Below are 17,751 nucleotides of genomic sequence, written 5' to 3' on the forward strand. Positions count from 1 at the left end.
GCAGTCTTATATAAAATTTCAGTTAAAATAGGGCAAGAGTCTGCAGTCTTACTCTAAAATTTCAGTTAAAAATAATTATCAAGGCCGGGCGCGGTGGCTCACGCCTGTAATCCCAGCACTTTGTGAGGCCGAGGTGGGTGGATCACTTGAAGTTAGGAGGAGTTCGAGACCAGCCTGGCCAACGTGGTGAAACCCTGTCTCTACTAAAAACACAAAAGTTAGCCAGGTGTGGCGCGCACCTGTAATCCCAGCTCCTCAGGAGGCAGAGGCAGGAGAATCGCTTGAACCTGGAAGGCGGACGTTGCAGTGAGTGGAGGTCTTGTCACTGCACTCCAGCCTGGGCGACAGAGCAAGACTGTCTCAGAAAATGATAAATAATTACCAAATGTTCAGCACGCAGTTTTCTAATAATATCCTATACTGCTTTGTAGCATTTGACACAATCATAATTATTTGTAATTATTTTCCATCTTTTTTTTTTTTAAAGGCGGTCTCGCTCTGTTGCCCAGGCTGTAGTGCAGTGGTACGATCTCTGCTCTCTGCAACTACCACCTCCTGGATTCAAGCGATTCTTCTGCCTCAGCCTCTCAAGTAGCCTGGATTATAGGCCTCTGCACCATACCCGTCTGCTTTTTGTATTTTTAGTAGAGACGGGGTTTCGCCATGTTGATCAGGCTGATCTGGAACTACTGGCCTCAGGTGATCCACCGGCCTAATTCTCCCAAAGTGCTGGGATTCCAGCCTTGAGCCATGGCACTCTGCCTCTGTCTTCTTTTCTAGACTATAAGCCCAAGGCAAGGGCTGGGTCTGCCCTTCTCATTTTAAAAAAATTTATTGTATTTTTTATTTTTGAGTCTTTCTGTGTTGCCCAGGCTGGAGTGCAGTGGTGTGATCATGGCTCACTGCAGCCTCTACTGTCAGAGGTCAAGTGATCCTCCCACCTCAGCCTCCGGAGTAGCTGGAACTATAGGCAAATGCCACCACGCTTGGCAATTTACTCATTTTTGTATGTCCAGCATGCAAAAATGCTGGAGTGCCCAGAATTTATAAGCTCTCAGTAAATACTGGTGATTATCTCAATAGCATTCACTTCTCCAGAAATCTCAAAACCTTAGGGATGAGGAAGAAAGCAGCTTATTATGAGTTGTAACTTTGGATGTTAAAAAAAAAAAAAAAAGCATGAGTAAGCTGGGCATCGTGGGTCTAGCCTATAATCTGAGCACTTTGGGAGGCCGAGGCTGAGGTGGGTGGATCTTGTGAGCACAGGAACAGTTGTTCGAGCCTAGCCTGGGCAACATGATGAAACTCCCATCTCTACAAAAAAAAAAAAAAACCTTTTTAATTAGCTGGGAGTGTTAGCACATGCCTGTAGTCCCAGCTCCTCGGGAGGCTGAGGTGGGAGGAACATCTAAGCCCCCAAATAAAAGCTGCAGTGGCTGCCACTGCACTCCAGCCTGAGCACAGATCAAAATTCTTTCCCCTCAAAAAAAAAAAAGCATGAGTAGTGACTAAAAACAACAGCAGCAGCCTAAATAGTATGATTATCACGAATGAACTAAAGTGATTGAATTGTATATGTACCAAAAGAAAGGTGGCCTCTGGTGTGAGTTTTGACTAGAAAAATCAAGCAGAAAGGAGAATGGGTATTGAGTATAGGGAAAGAAGGAAAAATGAGGAAAAACAGTTTGGTTAGAATCAGCAAAGGGCAACTAAAAAAAACAAAAAACCAGGCTTACAGACATCAGCAGTTGAAAAACAAGAGCATTTCAAGAAGACAGACAATTGTACAAGGACACAGAGGCATGGCAAAGCAGGATAATATCCCAGAAATACAAATTATTCTGTTTGGAATGTGAAATACAAGCAGGGGAGTGGTAGGGTGTAGCTTGATCATAAGTGTAAGGTTAGCTGAGAGAAAGGAGAATAAACCCAAAGTCAGGCAAGCAAGTTTTATTAATCTTCTGGGCTTCCCAAGAGAAAGGAGGATAGACTAAAAGTCAGACAAGCAAGTTTTATTAACCCACCTGGCTGCCCCTTAACAATCAGAGGAGGCAGCCCCAAGCTTATAAAACCAGGGGTTTATGTGGGATGAGAGGGGCCTAAGGGAGTTTCAGGCCTCAGATAATCTAATCTATCAGCTTGTAATAGGCACAGAGATAGTTTGTGACAGACTTACAATACATCATCCTGTGACTTTTGTTCTGTGGCAGTGGTTTTAAAAAAACAGGATTTTACAGGTATGTGTAAAACAGGAATTTACAAATATGGATAACAAACATTTGTTTACCCTGTCCTCCCCCAAGCTGACCAGATGACTGTAATCAAGCTTTGCTTAATTGTAGCACCTAGATAGGAGTTCAGGAATGCAGCTGCGGAGCAGTCAGATTGGGAGTGGGGTCAGCTTGCTCGGAGGGGGTTTTCTGAGGCAGCTTGACCCTAACAGTAAGATAGAACATTATGTGTAATAGTCTTTATTAATCAAGGTAAGGAAATCTGATGCATATTATCTAACATTCCAATCTAAATGATTAAAAATATTTCATGACTGGGCATGGTGGCTCACACCTGTCATCCCAGCACTTTGGGAAGCCAAGGCAGGCGGATCACCTGAGGTCCGGAGTTGGAGACCATTCTGGCCAACATGGGGAAACCCCATCTCTGCTAAAAATGCAAAAATTAGCTGGTGGTGCATGCCTGTAGTCCCAGCTACTCAGGAGACTGAGGCAGAATAATCCTTTGAATCCAGGAGGCGGAGGTTACAGTGAGTTAAGATCGCGCCACTGTACTCCAGTCTGGCAACAGAGCGAGGCTCAGTCTCAAAAAAAAAAAAAGGAGTTAGTGGTACAAGTGTGAGTACTTTATCTAGAGTTTTATTATCCTATAATTGTAGTAAAGTATTACTGTGATTTCAAGTAACTTCCATTTATATTTATATTAAAATTAACTATATTGACTGGTATGCTTTAATTTTCAGAGATTGCTTTGCATGAATCCACCCCTGTTTGAAATCTATCAAGTCTTGTTAAGTCCAACACAACATCATGTAGCGCTTATAGGAATAAAAGGACTTATGGTATTAGAATTACCTAAAAGATGGGGGAAGAATTCTGAATTTGAAGGTGGAAAATCAACAGTGAATTGTAGGTAAGTTGTATAATATTTATCTGTATTTTTTATGATATGTACAGAAAATTGTTCAATACCAGTGATTCTTAAAGCATGTTTAGTATACTACTCTTGAAACATTAGAGCACTCCTCATGGTCTGCAGACTGGCTTCTTATGTTATCAATGTTTATAGTATGTGTGTGATTGTACTTTTATTCTGCCTTAATTATCACATTGCTGTCTCTTTGGGGGCTAAACCATTCTTTTAATTAGGTAGAAGTAAGATTTTGTAAATGTAGTTACTATCTGTCAGCCAGAAATTTGCCATAAGTTTATCTAAGTATTTTTTATATATATATAATATATAATTTTTTTTTTTCTTTTTGAGATGGAGGCTTGCTCTGTCACCCAGGCTGGCGTTCAGTGGCTCAGTGGCACAATCTCAGTTCACTGAAACCTCCGCCTCCTAGGTTCAAGTGATTTTCATACCTCAGCCTCCCAAGTAACTGGGATTACAGGCAAGCGCTACCATGCCCAGCTAATTTTTTTATTTTCAGTAGAGACGGAGTTTCACCGTGTTGGCCAAGCTGGTCTTGAACTCCTGACCTCAAGTGATCTACCTAACTCAGCCTCCCAGAGTGCTAGGATTACAGGTGTGAGCCACCGCGCCTGGCCTATTTTTATATAATTTCTTTTTCAACAAATCCAAAAAAGTGAGTCTGAAAGATCTACTGAAAAGAGTACAGATGCTTTTCAACTTATGATTGGGTTATGTCCTGATAAACCCAGTGTACATGGAAAATGCATTTATTGTTGACAACACAGCAGATGATCCCTGATTTAGGATAGTTCGACTTAGTATTTTTCAACATTATGATGGGTAACCCCATCATGAGTCATAAGGAGCTCCTTGATTTATGATGGGTTATGTCCTGATAAACCCGTTGTAAAATTGGGGATCATCTGTATAAGGCAGAAACCTACCTTTAGCTCCACAACTTACAAGTTAAATCCCCTTAAACTTTTTATTTTCTAAATCTCTGTTTCCTCATTTTAAAAATAGGATTGATAATATCTGCCATTGTAATTTCCTTATAGGGTTAGTAAAAGGATCAAATAAGATACTGTATCTGAAAACACTTGTACTGTATGAAATATGTATCAAAAATCCTAAGTCAAATCATCCTAAAATGTATGTCTATGTATCAAATATACTATAATTTGGGGCTGGGCGTGGTGGCTCATACCTGTAATCCCAACACTTTGCAAGGCCAAGGCAAGGCGGGTGGATTCCCTGTGCTCAGGAGTTTGAGACCATCCTGGGCAACATAGTAAAACCCCACCTCTACTAAAATACAAAAAATAGCTGGGCGTGGTGACACACACCTATACTCAGGAGGCTGAGGTAGGAGAATCGCTTGAACCCAGGAAGTGAAGGTTTTGGTGAGCCAAGATCACACCATTGCACTCCAGCCTAGGCAACAAGCAAAATTCTGTCTCAAAAAAAAAAAGTTCCTTTAGAAGATTTTTCATCCAAGTTGTACAAAATGTTTTGGAAAATTATTATCTTTATTTTAGTACTACTCCAGTTGCTGAGAGATTTTTCACCAGTTCTACCTCTCTGACTCTAAAGCATGCTTCATGGTATCCTAGTGAAATACTGGATCCCCACATAGTGCTGTTAACATCAGACAACGTAATAAGGTAAATTTTATTCTTATCTCTCTTGAAGCCTTATGAGTGGGAAAGCTCTGTTCCTGTTTGCCAATTAACAGCTCAACGTAGAACAAATGAGTCATTGAGTCAATGCTTTTATTTGATGGCTGTTGTAACCCATTCTCAATCTTAAGAATTGCTTAACTGGCCTAACTTACATGACTTAATTACTGCTATTCTCAACTAGTTTTCTTGCCTCCAAGTATCTCCTAGTTTAATCTGTTAGAATAATCTTTCCAAAACTCTTTTCATTATGTCACCCTTTTGGTGATAATGTAGCATAAAGGAAAGAGAATATAAGTATAAATTGAGAGATCTGAATTCTTGTCCCACCTCCTCTTCTGTTATCTTTGAGATCTTGAATTTCTTTTTAGGGGTGGGGGCTTAATTTCCAATCTTTGAAGTTGAGCAGATTGATTCAATAGTTTTTAAAGCCCCTTCCATGCTTTGCACTCTGTGATTAAATGCCCTAATCCTATGTAGATTTCTGTATTATCAGTGAACTTTCTAGATTGGCCTTATGTAAAAAGTTATTGGGAGGACTCAGCAGAGGTACAGATACCTCCAGTTTTCTTTTTCTTTTTTTTCTTTTTTCCACCACCCTACCCCCCAGTTTTATTTTTCTTAATCTGCACTGCTTTTAACTGTGCTCTACTAAATCTTCCTTCATTGCTGAATGACTGACCCCTTAATGGTATCTTACACAGATCCCCATAGCTTTCTGGTTACTTCTAGTTATGAAAACAGTGTGTCCAGTTTAAAACTCTTGATCATGGCCAGTTGCAGTGGCTTACACCTATAATCCCAGAATTTTGGGAGGCTGAGGTGGGAGGATTACTTGAGCCTCTGAGTTCAAGACCCAATCTGGGCAACACAGTGAGATCCTGTCTCTACAATAAATTAGCTGGGCATAATGGCATGTGCCGGTAGTCCCAGCTACTCAGGAGACTGAGGTAGGAGGATTGCTTGAGCCCAGGAGTTTGAGGCTGCAGTGAGCCATGATTGCACCACTGCACTCCAGCCTGGGTGACAGTGAGACCCTGTCTAAAGAAAATAAAAATTTCAAAAGCTATTTGATCTCAAATCTATTTCACAACTATGTGCTGGGTCTTTTGTAGGTCAGACCTGTGTTTTGTGGGATCAGAAGTGATCAGAGAATGTGCAGTCTATTCTTTTATTCTTCCTCCTATCCCAGCACTTTGGGGTATGGGGTGAAGTGTAAAGAATAGGATTGCCTCCTCCTTCCTTCAAATCTAACTCCTTCAGTGTGGGGTAAGGGAGTGGGATAGGTGAGGTAGAGATCTTACCTAACTGGTAGCCTGTGAGTGATGGGGAAGTATGCCTGATTTTGTTTTAATCTAGTTCATCTGTCACTAATGAACTCTATTAATGTGATGGTAGTCTCTGCATAGATGGGGTGTGTGTTTATGTTGGAGAGCAGTGTTTAATTTCCAGCTCTCCCCATCACTGAGGAGCTCTGGTTCCCATTGGCCCCTGTCAGTTCTTTATGCCCCAAATCATATCTCAGGATGAGGTACAGTACACCTTATCTGCAGGATTCCAAGACCTCCCAGTGAATGCCTGAAACTGTAGATAGTATTGAGCGTGATGTGTACATTGCTATGTTTTTCGATCTAATAATAGACAGCTACTAAGTGACTAAGGGCCATTGAGCTAGGAAGTGGCACCCATCTCCCTTATTACTGGTACCTCCACATCTGGCTATTTCCTAGAGCCTTCTCTGCCCACTCATTTGGCTTTGGAGTTCAGGGCAGAGAATGAGGGGAGGGAAAATCTTCCCATTACAAACATTATACTGTACTCCTAAGGACTCTTTGACATCCTCTCTTCTTAGTCTTCCTTTTATATACTATGATGGAAACGGAGATGGTGGGAAGATAGCATAGGTACAGTTCTTAAACCCCAAAGGAAGTATCTGGCCCCAAATACTGAAGGTTGTTTTTTAAAATATGTGGTACTTAACACTTCTGTTTTCCTAAGCTTTGGAACTTTTTGGCAATTTCAGAGCAAAAGAAAATTTTCACTGAATGCCCTGTAGCACTACTTTTTCTTTTACTGTTCCCCAGTACAATGTTATTGTCTAGTATTTATGTGTATTTCAAAGTTAGGAATGCTTGTAGGAACCTAGGAAGACCATAATAAATGTGTACTCAAATGGATCAAATTATCATTATAAACATTTATTAAATGCTTATGTGGCATTTTACTGATATTGGAAGAAACCAAGTTTAAAAATTCTTAGTGGCGTCAGACAAAATAAGTGACTAATATAAAAAGACCTTATAAGAGACACTAGATTTCTAAAATGACATTACTGGCCTTTTGAAAAGTCTTTCACTTTTTCACAATAGCCACGTATGCTGTGAAATATAGGTTACTTTACATTTGATCTTAGCCAAAAGGCCAAGAAGCAATGAAATATAGATTACTTTAAATTAAAATAATTTTGGCTAAAAAAAATTCAGTATTGTACTTTCCCTTGAGAAAATAGAGATGACATGATATTGGATCTTTTTTTTGAAATGGAGTCTCACTCTGTTGCCCAGGCTGGATTGCAGTGGCATGATCTCAGCTCAGTGCAACCTCCGCCTCCCAGGTTCAAGCAATTCTCCTGCCTCAGCCTTCCTAGTAGCTGGGATTACAGGTGCGCACCATGATGCCCAAATAATTTTTGTATTTTTAGTAGAGACAGGGTTTCACTATGTTGGCCAGACTGGTCACAAATTCCTGACCTCAAGTTATCCGCCCACCTCGGCCTACCAAAGTGCTAGGATTACAGGTGTGAGCCACCACACCCGGGCAATATTGAGTCTTACATAAATAGATTTTCAGGCTAAATATCACTCACTCTGTTAGCCAGTTGGCATATAATGAATAAGATATGGTTCTTTCTTTGGTAGGATTTGGTCTTATAGGCAGAGTTAGATGTGTGTAGTTGAAGGAAAACTGGCAAGCTTAGGGGCAATAGATAACTAGACAAGGCAGGTATAGCTAAGGGCTCAGGAAGAGAGTGACAGAGGTGCAATAGTATGGAATAGGCTGTTAAAGAATATTGGTAAGGATAGAGAACATTTCTTCAGGTCCCTATGAAACCTCCCTTATGTATTTAAAAAATAAATGAAGTAGGCTACTTAGCAACAGCAAGATCTTTGCAAAGAAATAGTTGTGATAAGTGGTAGAAAAACTATTAAGCAAGAACTGACTAGATGGAGAGGAAAGTGCACTTTTGGGAAATGAAAGAGAATTTTAAGTGCTAGTTTTCTTCTCTTTTGGTTGCTAGAATTTACTCTCTGCGTGAACCCCAGACACCCACTAAGGTGATTATACTTTCAGAAGCCGAAGAGGAAAGTCTAGTACTCAATAAAGGGTAAGTTTTTATTTGAGTCATGAAATGTTTTTTTAAATTAGTTTATTGGGATTATAAATGCAGTTTTAACAAATTGCAAGGTTTTTCAGAGGTGGCTAGCCTGCTTTTGGTAATGTGAGAAGTAAGTGTATTTTTAGTAGTAACAGGGTTTTGTCATGTTGACCAGGCTAGTCTAGAACTCCTGGGCCCAAGTGATCTGCTCATCTCAGCCTCCCAAAGTGCTGGAATTACAGGCCTAAGCCACTGTTCACTTCTATATCACCTATGTGATAAAGAAACTAAGATAATATCTTGCACTGATGTTTACTCTCTTTACTATATGAAATTGTGATTTCATTTTAACCGTATTTGTTAGCCTTGTATTGAACTAGAATCTTCCTGAATAATTACACTAAATTTTAAAATATAAAAACAGCATGGTTTTATGGTTTGTCTTCTTGATATACATGTAATGTATATTTGCTATAGAAAATTGAGAAAAATAAATCAAAATATTAAGAAAATGAAAATCTTTTTGTAATCTCCTATAGCCTGTCTCAATACAGCAGCCAAAGTGATCCTTTCAGTTTAATCAAATCATTCTACTTCCCTGTTCTCCACACCCCATTGATTTCCCAGAGTCCTTACCTATAAAGGGCCAATAGGTATGCCACCTGATTGCCTTTCCAGCTTTATTCCTTCCACGTGCCCCAGCTCTCTGAGCTCTGGCAACCTTGGCCTCCTTGCCATTCCACAGACATCAAGCATCTTCTACCTTAGAGCCTTTGCTCTTCAACTCGACTGCTCCTTCCTTAGTGAACCACAGACTTGCTTTCTTACTTCCTGCAGATCTTTGCTCAAATATCTTATCAGAGTCTTTCCCATACCAACTAAAGTAGCACCTCCATCAATATCCTCTTACTCTACTTTGTAACATTTTCTGAGTTTATATTCCATCTTTATTTCTTCTCTTTTTGTGGTATGTCTCTTTCTAGAGGGCAGGGCATTTGTTTAATTCACTGATACATTCCCAGACCCTAGAAAAGTGCATGGCACAGAGTAGGTGCTTGTATGTATTGGTAGAACTTACAGATCCTGCTGCTCAGAGACAGCTGTTGACTTTTTCACGTGTTTTCCTGTTTCCTTTTTGCAGTTATGTGTGTGTATGTATATGTATTTAAACTATTTAAGATGAGAGTAGCACCAAATAATTTTATGGCCAGCTTTTTTCACTTAATTTCATGAGAATTTTTAAATGTTAACATTCTTCATAGTCATTTTTTGTCTTTTCAGTCCATTAATTACAAATTCCATACATACCCACCTCCTATTATTAGACATTTTGTTTTTTTGTTTTTTTTTTCTTTTTACTTTTTGTTGTTTTTGTTTTTAACAAGTTGGTTTTTACATCTCTTTCCAGAAGGGCATATACTGCATCTCTAGGAGAGACAGCAGTTGCATTTGACTTTGGGCCATTGGCAGCAGTCCCAAGGAATTTATTTGGACAAAAAGGCAAAGATGAAGTAGTGGCATACCCACTGTACATCTTATATGAGAATGGAGAGACTTTCCTGACATATGTTAGTCTGTTACACAGGTAAGTTGAGGTGGTAACCCACCTGAAATGAAAACTCACCTTGTGCTTCAGTAGAGATTGTTGACATTGGACTTGGGAGCCATGTTTTTGAGTTTGGAAGTGTTGCAGCCTTCAGATGCTTGGCTTGCATATTTTTGAGAAAGAGTTAGTACAGATCATTTTGCCTTTCATTTCTTAATATTATTTGGGTAAGTTCTGTAGAATTCTTGGATAATCACTTATGATAGGCCTGGATTTGTGTTCACAAATTCTAGTTATCTGAACAAGTGCTTATTGTTTATCTTATATGAACAAGGCACCATGGGGATGGTTATACATGGCATTCTCTATCTTATGCCCCAGTTGTGGGGAGAAAGACGTATATACACATGAAAAAATACTTATCCATACCACATTATTGGTACACAGACAGTAAGAACCCAGAGGAAAAAGAGATGATTCTGACTAGGAGGTTAAGGAAATTTTCGCAGAGAAGTAGTGCGGTCATGTGTGCCTTAAAGGTCTCATTCAGGATTAGATGAAGTATCAAGGAAAGGTAAGACCATTTCTATCAAGGGCAGCATAAAGTAAAGTATGAAAATAAGCATCATTCAAGGTTCAGTTGTTAGACATTCTGGGCTAGAGCTGAGGATTCATGTAGGGAGCATTAAATGATAAAGCTAGAAGTATCTACCCAGAGAAAATTTGCTGGCATTAAAAACACTTTGATAAAGAGTGAGTGTGGATTTTTTTTTTTCTGTAGGAATAGGATAGTAGGAAGCCAGTGATGGTTTCTGAGCAGAAGGACAAAACAGTTGGTTAGGGAAGGGACTGAGACAGAGAGACTTTTAAAGAAGTTTTGCAAAATCGAGCTTATAGTTTATAAAACTTGGGTGGTAGTAGTATGGAGGTAAATGAAACGTAGTTAACAACAAAGGAGGGATAAATAAGACTTAGTTACTGTTTGGATTAGGAGTATTCCATGAACAGAAACAGGTCAGTAAAGGCAGCTAATTGGGGGAGAAGATTTATTTTTAAATAAATCAGTGTAACGTAGTATTGGCCCAATAAAATGGAAATACTCCATGGACAGTTGGAAATACAGGATGATGAGAGACAATGAAGAAAAATTAAAATAGAGGCATGAGAATCATCCGTCATGGTGAGAGAGTCTACAGGTTAAGAATTTGGCAGGAAACTACAGAGGCATAAGGCTAAGGGCTGAGCGTTAGATTTATTTGCTTATAAATCTACTTAACAGTACTTATTCAGAGCCCCACTGTGTGGCAGAAGATGGAAATACAAGGTTGAAGGCAAGGTTCCTGCTCTGGTTCCTTACCTACCAGAAGGGCATACAACTAAACCAATAACTATAGTACAGTGTCATGTGCTCAGGGCATCACAGGGTTCTATGAGAGTGTGATAGAGTAAATGAGTAGGCCTGCTGATCTTGGAAGACTTTGAGGAAATGCTATTACAAAAGCTTGGACTTGAAGGATTCACTTGACAAAATCGGAAGTGGTTACAGGAGAGAGAAGAGAATACTCAAAAACCATAAAGATTAGAAAAGAGCTCAACAGGTTACAGAATGGTAAGGATTCACTATTGAGTGCATTCTCATTGACAGAAATGTTCTCTGCCTTTCACACATGATCTCTCTCAGGAGGATTTTGTGTTAACATTAGTACCTTCCCTTACCCTTTCTCCTCTTACTGCTGAGCCCTCATTTGTCCAAACTGTGATCTACCTAGTACCTTAGCCCAAAACCCAGAAGTTATCTTTTTTTTTTTTGAGATAGAGTCTTGCACTTTCACCTGGGCTGGAGTGCAATGGCGCGATCTCAGCTCACTGCAACCTCCACCTCCTGGGCTCAAGCGATTCTCCAAGTAGCTGGGATTACAGGTGCCCACCACCATGCCCAGCTAATTTTTTGTATCTTTAGTAGGGATGGGGTTTCACTATTTTGGCCAGGCTGGTCTTGAACTCCTGACTTCGTTATCCGCCTGCCTTGGCCTACCAGAGTGCTGGGATTACAGGTGTGAGCTTTATCCTTACGTTCTATCACAAAATTTCTATTGATTTTGTGATTAAAATTTTGGGGAGGTATATACCACACTTGTCCAACCCACAGGTTGCATGCAGCCCATAATGGCCTTGAATGCGGCCCACCACAAATTTGTAAACTTTCTTAAAACATGAGATTTGTTTGCAATTTTCTTTCTTTTTCTTTTTTTAAGCTCATCACCTGTTAGTGTATTTTATATGTGGCTCAAGACAATTCTTCCAGTGTGGCCCAGGGAAGCCAAAAGATTGGACACCCTGGTTATATACACCCTTATCTCGATTCCTTTGTCCCTGCTTCAGAACTTTATCATCTGCCCAGGTTATTAAATAGTTTCCATGAATCCCATTTTGGACCCTTCCATGTCTTCCTAATACCAGATTGATTTATAAAGTGAAGTTCCATCACTTGATTTAAACCTGATATACTGTACCCAGCAGGTAGATTTCAAATAGTTTAACATAGCACTGTGTACTTCATAAGCCAGTCCTGAATGTCTGTCTAGCCATTTTGCCATTGCCTTAGACCTTGTACTTTGCCTCCCATCATACTAAATAAGTTTCCTTCTTAGTTCCTTGTCTTGCATAAACTGCTCTCTAGCTTGGAATGCTCAACGACCCACTTCCCAGAAATCATTCTTTCTCTGTTTTTCTTATTTTTGATAGCTTTTTTCACTATCTTTGTATCTTTTTGTCATTTTTTTGTATACCATAAATCCTTCTATTGTTGCACTTACCACATGGTATAGTAATTCTGGTTAAATGTCTGCCTCATCAACTAAACCGTCATTCACTGGGAGCATCAATCTAGCACTCAATTATAAGTATTTGTCTAATCAAATTTAATGTGGAGCCCAAAGCCCTGAAGAGAAGTTACGTCTCAGAAGAAAGGATTTGGTAGTCTGGGAATATAGATGGTAGTTAAAACCAGGCATAGTTTAATAGGCTCTCATTTATGCATTTATTTTGAAAAAAGTCAAATGCATACGACAGAACCCTGGAGAACACCAATATTTAAGAGACAGAAATTAAACAGGACATTAGAAAAGTGTGTTTAAAGAAGTAGGAAGAGAGAACTGTAAGAAAGAACTGTTAGAATTGTTAAGAGTATGAGTAGCAGTAATTGTTAACCAGTGATAAATGCAGCAGAAGGTTAAGTGCCTTTACGATTTAGTAAATCTCACAGGTGGCCTTTGCCACAGTAGCTTCAGTGGAGTGGCGAAAAGCATAAACCATAGTACATTTAGGACAAGGGTTTTCAACGTCTGTACTGTTGACATTTTGGTCTGAATTATTGTTTGTTTTAGAGGTGCTGTGGGGGAATGTTTAGCAGCCTCTAACCACTAGATGGCCAATACCTCCTCCCACGTTGTGACACCCAGTTGTGACAAGCCAAAATGTCTTCAGACGTTGCCAGTGTCCTCTCTGGCAAAATTATCTCTGGTTGAGAAACACCAGAATGGTAGAATCTGAGTGGGAAAGCAAGAAGATGGAGTGTTGGGAGTATACTACATTTATAATGAGGGTTGATAGCTAGAGGAAAACAAAGTCAAAGAATGGCTTTAAGAGGTGAGCATGGTTGTTGTCAACATTTCCCAAATATGTTTTCATTCCTTCTTTAGCCCTGGAAATATTGGAAAGCTGTTGGGTCCATTGCCCATGCATCCTGCAGCTGAAGATAACTATGGTTATGATGCTTGTGCTATACTCTGCCTGCCTTGTGTCCCCAATATCTTAGTGATTGCTACTGAATCAGGAATGCTGTATCACTGTGTTGTGCTGGAAGGGGAAGAAGAAGATGACCAAACAGTAAGTGCAGGCTACTGTGGATATGTTTTGTATCTTCAGCACCTAGTATGATTTCTGACCCAATATGAATGCTTAATATATGAGGAGGAATTTTAGCTTATATATGGAACTTCTGATATTTTGGAAATTAAACAGTTAAAATAAGTCGCTGAAGCATACTTAACAATCTAAGTGAAACGAACTTAGAAGGTTGCCCAACTTATTTGGTCCACCAGTCTGCATGTTACTTTCTGATCTCCATATTGCAGTCTTCAGGGACAGATATAAAGAAAGAGCCTTGGAATCACTGAATTGGCTTTTTTCACAAACATCTTCCGAAAGGAAGAGAGATGTTTTCTCTCCAGAATAACAGTGCTCTGTTAGGATAGAGGTGGAATTAAGAATTTGAAAGCAATGTTTAACCTCCCCCACTTTTTTTATTTTTATTTTTTGAGATGGAGTTTTGCTCCTGTTGCCTAGGCTGGAGTGCAGTGGCACAATCTCAGCTCACTGCAGCCTCCACCTCCCGGGTTCAAGCAATTCTCCTGCCTCAGCCTCCTGAGTAGCTGGGATTACAGGCATCCACCACCACTGGGCCCAGCTAATTTTTTATATTTTTAATAGAGACAGGGTTTCACTGTGTTGGAGGTCTTGAACTCCTGAACTCAGATGATCCACCCGCCTCAGCCTCCCAAAGTGCTGGGATTTCGGGCATGAGCCACTGCAGCTGGCCCTGACCCAGGTTTTTGCTTCTATTTTTAATTGTGTACATTTTCAAATTAACATGCAAGATCAAAATTACAACACTTTTTTTTACAGTCAGAAAAGTCCTGGGATTCCAGGATTGACCTCACTCCTTCTCTGTATGTGTTTGAATGTGTTGAGCTGGAGCTTGCTCTGAAACTAGCATCTGGAGAGGATGATCCTTTTGATTCTGACTTTTCTTGTCCAATCAAACTTCATAGAGGTAAGCCTTCTTCCCATGATTTTTATACTAAGACTATCACAGACTATTCCTGTGTAATTTATTTGTTCTGTGGTTCCAGCCTTTAAAGAGTTGACTGGGTTGGTTTTTTTTGCTGTTTTTTGTTTTTTGGTTTTTGGTTTTTTTGCCTTTTAGTCACTACAGTACACTTTCTGTCTAAGGCAGACTGAGCAAATTTCCCAAGTTTTAAAATAGTGGTCTTTGGTCTAGATCCACTCAGATTCCTAATAGTGAACTTTTCCTGGTCCTATCAAAAATAGAACTACCATATTAGCAGTTCCACCACTGGGCATGTCAAAAGGAAAAGAAATAATAGGTTGAAGGATACCTGCACTCCCATGCCATTGCAGTGTTATTCACAATAGCTAAGATACTGAATCAACCCAAGTGTCCATCAACAAACCAAATGGATTTTTTTTTTTTTTTTTTTTTTTTCCAAGATGGTGTCTGGCTCTATCACCCAGGCTGGAGTTTAGTGGCACAATCTCAACTCACTGCAACCTCCACCTCCCAGGTTCAAGTGATTATTTTTGTAATCACTTGAATTTTGTAATTTCCTAGTAGTTTTGGTAATAATAGCCTCAACTATTGTTGTGGTGAATGACTGGATTTCATTCTTTTTTAAAGCCAAATGGGGCTAGGCATGGTGGTTCACACCTGTGGACCAGCACTTTGAGAGGACGAGGTAGGAGGATCACGTGAGCTCAGGAGTTTGGGACCAGCTTGTTCAACATGGCAAAACCCTGTGTCTACAAAAAATAAGAGCTCTTATTAGCCAGTTTGCCTAGTTTTGGTAATAATAGCCTCAACTCTGTACTAAAGTATAGCCAAAACATTTAAGGGAGCAGAATTCCTAACATAAAAAACTAGCAAAAAGAGTACACTGGGTTTGTATTTTGAGATTTATATTAAGTCTAAGAATTTTATAGATGACGAAACAGACCAAATGAAGTAAAGTGACATAAACTAATTGGTTTCCTTATATGGATACATATATCTTTGGGAAATCTTGAGTGTAGACATCGATCTCAGCTCACTGCAGCCTCCACCTCACAGGTTCAAGCAATTCTCCTGACTCAACCTCCCAAGTACCTGGGATTACAGGCATGCATCACGACACCTGGCTAATTTTTGTATTTTTAGTACAGGTGGGGTTTCACCATGTTGGTCAGGCTGGTCTCAAACTCCTGATCTGTCCGCCTTGGCTTCCCGCAGTGCTGGGATTTCACGCGTGAGCCACCATGCCCAGCTTTTTCTTGGTTCTTCTAATGAGAGTAACATTTTCATATGTGAAACTTAAGAAATTTTTGACTTCTTCATGATTGTGCTGAACAAGGCATATTATCACTGAGGCACACCAGATTTGTTAGTGACAAAGTGAAATGGCTACAGTATAACATAGAGTGGTGTCTAACAAATTTCCTGTAACTAAGTTGACTCTTTAGTAATTTGTTTTACACCCCAAAATTAAGATTTTTCTGTTGATGTTAGCACTACAGATTGTGAAAAGTCATTTTAATCATGTTAGATTTAATGAGATGATTTGAGCCTTAAGTCTTAAATACGGGTAAATGAAAATTTTCAGTATTTTAATTACTCAAATGGTTGGTTCCCATAGATGAGGGGTTTTTAAACTTTTTATAGCAGAATGCTGTTTTCTAAGATGTTTTATGAAACCTCAGTATATAAGACAGAAATATAATATATTAGCTTTAGAACATTAATTTGTGATAAAGTCTCTAATAACAAAGACTTAGATAAAAGGAAAATTTAGGGATTTTATGGGTAACTGTTGCCATTTTATCAGCTTTAATATATACCTTATCTCTGTATTTTGTTTTAGTTTAGTAACATTAATGTTAGTAATAAAAACCCTGCGTTATAGAGATAAATACGTTGACATAAAATAGGTATTCAGTAGCTTATCTTTTAGTCTGAGGATTGTCTTACTGATACTAGGGCTTAAAGAACAGAAATTTTTGTTTCAAAACCAGTTAATTAAAATTGTATAACAACTACTCATGCTTCTTAGTTATAAATGATCGTCAAACAAAAAGGGCATCCAAAACTGAAAATAACCTTTAAAACTATCGTAAGTCAACATTATGAAGACATACAAAACTTCACTTCTCATTTCACACCTTACTACACTGTGATAGAACTATTCCCTGAGCCATTGTGCTTAAGTCTTTTGTAATACCTGTGCTGTAGGAGCGCATGTGCTTCAACAGTTTTATTCAAGTTGATGTGTGCAAGCATAGGTTTTCTACAGAGCTGCTATTTTAACCATCATTTTCTTTTGAATAACTAAATAAATGCACAGAGAAAAGCATAAATGAGTTACTTAACATATTTATATTTTGGTGAACCTCATTGTGTTCATATTTAGAAAATAACATTTGGATTGCGTTCTTTATACTTTAAAATATGCTATACCTCATTTTATGATTTTATTGTGGTTCACAGATAGTGAGTTTTTTTGTTTTTTGTTTTTTTAACAAGTTAAAGGTGTGGCAACCCTGCATCAAGTGAGTCTGTCAGCACCATTTTTCAAACAGCATGTGCTCACTGTGTCTCTCTGTCAGCATTTTTTAGCAATAAAAAATTGTTAAGGTATGTACATATTTTTTGACATAATGTTATTGCATACCTACTAGTATAAACATAACTTTCTGCATAGTGTAAACATAACTTTCATATGTTTTGGGAAACCAAAAGATTTGTGTGACTCAGTTTATTTCTGTATTCACTTTATTGCAGTGATCTGGAACCAAACCCACAGTATCTCTGAAGTATACCTGTACTTAAAATCTATTTGAAATTTGAATTCAAATTTTAACATTTCAAAACCCCTAACAATATGAAAGTCCTATAAAACCTTCCATCAACAAATGTGTTTGTAAGCTATTATGGGGTAGCCAACAAATTTGAGGTAAATTCTTTTAGATATCTAATGGCTGCCTTTACATCATTAATCATTCCATTTGCAGATCCCAAGTGTCCTTCAAGATATCACTGTACTCATGAAGCTGGTGTACATAGTGTTGGTCTAACCTGGATTCATAAACTTCACAAATTTCTTGGATCAGGTGAGTTTACTAACTTTCTGTACTTTTAATAGAATTCAGAGGAAAAATAGATTTAATAGATT

General features: G+C 38.8%; 1 protein-coding gene across 3 annotated transcripts in view; it reads left to right on the forward strand.

Moving 5' to 3' along the window:
• The window catches only part of NUP88 (nucleoporin 88), a 31,177-nt gene that overhangs the window by 1,068 nt on the left and 12,358 nt on the right, over window positions 1-17,751 (forward strand). For 2 of the 3 annotated variants that reach the window (XM_021672756.2, XM_012460537.3), the window contains exons 2-8: window positions 2,975-3,144; window positions 4,686-4,811; window positions 8,125-8,211; window positions 9,611-9,787; window positions 13,450-13,636; window positions 14,435-14,582; window positions 17,591-17,689. In XM_021672756.2, coding sequence (XP_021528431.1) covers window positions 2,975-3,144; window positions 4,686-4,811; window positions 8,125-8,211; window positions 9,611-9,787; window positions 13,450-13,636; window positions 14,435-14,582; window positions 17,591-17,689 — 994 coding nt within the window. The remainder of the gene's footprint in view (window positions 1-2,974; window positions 3,145-4,685; window positions 4,812-8,124; window positions 8,212-9,610; window positions 9,788-13,449; window positions 13,637-14,434; window positions 14,583-17,590; window positions 17,690-17,751) is intronic. The other variant, XM_021672755.2, reaches the window with a different exon arrangement.

The sequence above is a fragment of the Aotus nancymaae genome, unplaced genomic scaffold (assembly GCF_030222135.1).
Source record: "Aotus nancymaae isolate 86718 unplaced genomic scaffold, 86718_ANA_hifiasm-v0.15.2.pri h1tg000072l, whole genome shotgun sequence".
Taxonomy (NCBI): Eukaryota; Metazoa; Chordata; class Mammalia; order Primates; family Aotidae; genus Aotus; species Aotus nancymaae.